The sequence below is a fragment of the Lolium perenne genome, chromosome 4, assembly GCF_019359855.2.
Source record: "Lolium perenne isolate Kyuss_39 chromosome 4, Kyuss_2.0, whole genome shotgun sequence".
NCBI lineage: Eukaryota > Viridiplantae > Streptophyta > Magnoliopsida > Poales > Poaceae > Lolium > Lolium perenne.
The window spans coordinates 359,742,970-359,748,102 of NC_067247.2; the positions used below are offsets into that span (position 1 = coordinate 359,742,970).

The window sequence follows — 5,133 nt, forward strand, 5'->3', positions numbered from 1 at the left end:
TGACGCAGGGAGCGGATTGGATCGATCCAATCTTTTTTTTGAACGGCCCGATTTATATTAGTTCTTTTTTGCGAAACGATTTATATTAGTTCTAACTCCCTAATCCGTATCTTAACAAATGAGTTTAACGAAAGCCAGAACGGACCAATACGAGAATCCCGCCGGTTAGGCACTGCAACCCTATATAGTAGTAGATCGATCTGTTGAACGAGAGAGAGAGAGAGAAACACAGGAAACCTGAGTCCCTTGCCATGCCGTCGCCGACTTGGGCATTAACCGCTGCCATCACCGGCGAGCACAGGGGCGGCCACCTGTTCAATATCGTCGGCTACTCGCGCGCGAAAGACATACCTACCGGCTCGGCACTGTTGTCAGTCCCCTTCATGGTTGGAGGCTATCGCTGGGTTATGTTTGTCTGCCCGAATGGTCAAACCCCGGAGGTAGCAGATTTCATATCTGTTTCGTTTGCTCTCATGCAGGATGTTGCGCACCCTGTGAAAGTGTGCGCTGAGTTCAGTTTCATCGACCAGGTTTTAACCCAAGATATTAGACATGTTGGCACAAGGCAAATAGTTGATATCCCTGGAAGAAGTACCTGTATGGGTGTCTCCAGGTTCATTGCAAGGGAGGAATTCGAAAAGTCCGAGCATCTCAAGTTCGACAGTTTCACCATCCGGTTGGACCTCATCGTCATCGAGTAAGGGCGTCAACACTAGAGCTAGCAAAGATTTCAGTCAGATTGCACAAGATCGATGCACCTTCCGCCGTGTGTCTGTCAGCGTTTAGGGTAATAACGATAATTGTTGAGTTGGTGCATCCTTGTTTGTCGAATTCAAGCATCAGAATTAGTTGATGTATTTCCAATTGGGGCATCATTATTAGTTTGTGCTCTGGATTTTCCGCCGCTGTATTTCCGATCTCCAAGTTGTAACTCAGCAGTTCTGCTCACTACATGTGTTCTCTGTGCATGATGTTCTGATATACGACAATTCATGCCTTTGATACAAATATTTTATTTGTTTTCCAAAAATTCCAAATGCCCTATAATAAGATATGCGACAATTTCTGGATCAAGAAGAATACCTCGCACTTAAAAGAACAAAGTGCTTACTAATTAGATATATAATTTTATTACTCGTCTTTATTAATGCAAGATATAGTCATCTAGAGTGACCCAAATCAGTTGCAAGTTAGTATACGAACTCTCGCAGGTTCCCCAGCACCTATTTTGCGCTGAGCTCTAGCACGTTCCCCTGAATGGCACATTATATGTTGTCAGCACCAATGCTGCGCCATAACAATCTTTCAAGGTGCAAGATTCAAATGGCGCTGAACAGATCGCCCAACGATGAGCGGTACGCCAATCTGAAAAAAGAAGTGCCCATTTCTTGCACCTTCTAAGCAGTGACCTTTAGCCGTGTGACATTCATAAGCGTCTGCTTATGGCAGCATCGTTGTGGTGTCCATGAATATATATATATTTTTTTTAACCTCATGAATAGTAATTTTGGTCCATTAATATTTCTTAAAGCGATACACATATCGGGACAACTCCTATTCAAACCTGGCAAAATAAAATTAGACATTTGAGGCGTTTCTTAAGGGGATGGGCAAAAAATTTAAGCGGGGGATATAAGAAAGAAAAACAAAGACTTCTGTTGATTATTGATGATCTGGACATCAAAGCAGAAACTATACCCCTGTCAGCGAATGAGCGAGATGAGTTAAAATTAGCTAATGAGGAGTTGAATACACTACGCCGAGAAGAAGAAATGAAATGGACGCAAAGAGCTAAAGTTAAGTATATTCAAGAGGGAGGGGATAATACTAAATACTTTCACCTTATTGCAAATGGTAAACATAGGAAAAATAAAATCTTTCAATTGGAGCAAGAGGAGGGTACTATTGTGGGACAGGAGAACTTAAAAGTTTACATTACAGAGTACTACAAAATTTTATTTGGAGACCCGAATCCCAACTCGGTTACTTTGAACGAAGATAGAATAGATGATATACCGCATCTGTCTGCGGATGAGAACAGCCTTTTGATTGCAGACTTCTCGGTGGAGGAGGTCCGTAAGGCTGTTTTTCAAATGAAACATAATAAATCTCCGGGTCCCGATGGCTTCCCCGCTGAATTTTATCAACAGTGTTAGGAAGTGATCAAATTTGATCTAATGGCTTTATTTGAGTGCTTCCAAAATGGGAGGTTGCCTTTTTATAAACTCAATTTTGGAGTGATAACTCTCCTCCCCAAAAAGGAAAATGCGACTCAAATCCAACAATATAGGCCGATTTGTCTGTTGAATGTTAGTTTCAAAATTTTCACTAAAGTGGCGACGAATAGGATTTCGGAGGTGGCTCAGAAAGTCATTAGACCGACTCAGACGGCTTTCATTCCAGGGAGACACATATTAGAAGGGGTGGTGGTTCTTCATGAGACGATACATGAACTCCATAGGAAGAAACATGATGGGGTGATTTTCAAAATTGATTTTGAAAAGGCGTATGATAAAGTTAAATGGCCATTTTTGCAACAAGTATTACGCATGAAAGGTTTTGATCCGGTTTGGTGTGATAGGATAAAAGAATATGTGCAAGGTGGGAGTGTGGGAATTAGGGTCAATGATGATATTGGGCATAATTTCCAAAAAAAGAAAGGTTTGAGGCAAGGTGATCCTTTGTCTCCAATTCTTTTTAATATTGTTGCGGATATGTTAGGCATTCTTATTGCGAGAGCTAAGGAGGACGGAAAAGTTGGGGGATTAAACCACATTTGATTGATGGTGGAATCTCCATTCTCCAATATGCGGATGATACAATTCTGTTTTTAGAACATGATATTGAAAAGGTGAATAATATGAATTTAATTCTATGTATCTTTGAACAGTTATCGGGTTTAAAAATCAATTTCCATAAGAGTGAAATATTCTGCTTTGGAAAGGCTAAAGATATGGAACACCAATATAGAAATATTTTTGGGTGTGAGTCTGGAGTCTTACCGTTTAAATATTTGGGCATTCCTATACATTATAGAACACTGAGAAATGCCGAGTGGAATCCCATTGAGTGTTGATTTGCTTCTAAGCTAGGATGTTGGCGTAGTAAGATGCTCCCTTATGGTGATAGACTGGTGTTGATTAATTCGGTACTCACAAGTTTACCTATGTTTATGCTTTCCTTTTTGGAAATCCCTGTTGGAGTTCGGAAACGGCTAGATTACTACCGATCTAATTTCGTTTGGCAATCTGATGAAAACAAGAAGAAGTATACATTATCAAAATGGAACATTATTTGTAGGCCTAAGGATCAAGGGGGGCTTGGTATTGAGGTACTTGAGTAAAAGAATAGGTGTTTGCTTAGCAAATGGCTGTTTAAACTCCTTTCTGAGGAGGGTATGTGGAAGCAACTGTTACTAAATAAATACTTAAAAAACAAAACACTGGCTCAAGTTGGAGCGAAACCAACTGATTCACCTTTTTGGAAAGGGCTCATGCATGTTAAGAATGACTTCTTCCAAAGAGGATATTTTAAAATAGGGGATGGCACAAGTGTGAGGTTTGGGAGGACGTTTGGTTGGGAAACTTGCCTCTTTCTCAACAATATCCTGCGTTATATAATATTGTGCAACATAAGAATGTCTTGGTATCAACAGTATTTGCCACAGTACCCATAAATATCTCTTTTAGAAGAGGTCTCAATGATAAAAAAATGGCTGCAATGATTACATCTATGTCAACGTTTAATGGCTATTACATGAACATCAGAAACATATAAGTTTATTTGGAGACTTAATGATTCTGGAATGTTTTCTATGTATCTTGATTTACTGAATGGACATACTGTTTACCTCAAGAAATATCTATGGAAATTAAAGATTCCCCTCAAGATTAAGATTTTCATGTGGTTTCTTATTAGTAATAAAGTGCTTCTTACTAAGGATAATTTAGCTAAACGGAAGTGGAATGGGTGTCAAAAATGTTGTTTTTGTGATTCTACTGAAACCGTTAATCATTTGTTCATTGCTTGTCCATTTGTAAAACTGATTTGGCGTATAATATATCTCTCATATAATATCCCTCCACCATCCAATGTTACTAATATGTTTGGTAATTGGTTGAATGGAGTACCAAAAAGTGATAAGCAAAAGATTCGTATTGGCGTTTCTGCAATCTGTTGGTCGATATGGACAAGCCGCAGTGATATCATTTTTAACCGGAATGCTGGTACCAATTTTTTGCAGGTTATTCAACGGGCTGCTCATTGGATTCAACAATGGGTTTTCCTTCTTCCGCTGGAGTTGTAGGAGGCTATGGTTACTGGGTGCAACCGAATGCTTGTGGTGGCTCAGGACTGCTTTTTCCAGGCTACTGGGTGGCGGCATCTTAATAGAATAGCCAATGGATAGCTCTTCTACATGTCGTGTTTTCTTTTGTTTGATCTTAGTATCGACTTTACCTTTTGTTTGATTGTAATGACTGAATATTGTTGAACCCGTACTTCCGGTTATTTTAATAAAAAGCCGTGTGCATCAATTGATGCAGAGGTTGGGGCTATGCTCCCTTCTCGTAAAAATATCTTTTTTACGGCATGAACATTTTTGAATCCGTGTGATGGGATACACCCTAGGGGGCCCATCACCGAGCTCACTCGTCAGATGAAGAGAGCCCAAGATAGCTGCAGTCGGCGGACGACTGGGCCAAGCGCTCTGGCGACTGAAGCCCGGAACGACTGGATCGGCACAAGCCCATGAAGGAAACGTAATGGCCGAAACAGCCTTATACTTGTAAACCCTAGGTTGCTGCATATATAAAGCCACCAGGGTACCTACAGATGATCTCACATTACCTCTCATTAGACAATCTCTCCCCTACCACAAAGCAAGTCGCCTAACGCTGGCGACACTATGATCATAGTGATTAATAGCAGGACGTAGCGATCCTCCACCGATGGGACGTGAACCTGAGTACATCGTGTGCCAATCTCGTTCCCGGAATCTCCTACGCCGCCGTGCTCTACACCTCTCATGTGCTACCCCATAGTACTTGCCGTGGTTCAAACCACGACACCGTGTACATATATTTTTGAACCCCATGGATAGTTCTTAATTATTCGTATATTTTCAGGAAAATA

General features: G+C 40.7%; 1 protein-coding gene across 1 annotated transcript; it reads left to right on the forward strand.

Annotated features, from left to right (window-relative positions):
• The first annotated feature begins 251 nt into the window (after positions 1–251).
• On the forward strand, positions 252–701 carry LOC127347956 (BTB/POZ and MATH domain-containing protein 4-like). Its single transcript, XM_051374086.1, has one exon. It carries the CDS (start codon positions 252–254, stop codon positions 699–701), a length of 450 nt encoding a protein of 149 aa, XP_051230046.1.
• Positions 702–5,133: the final 4,432 nt, after the last annotated feature.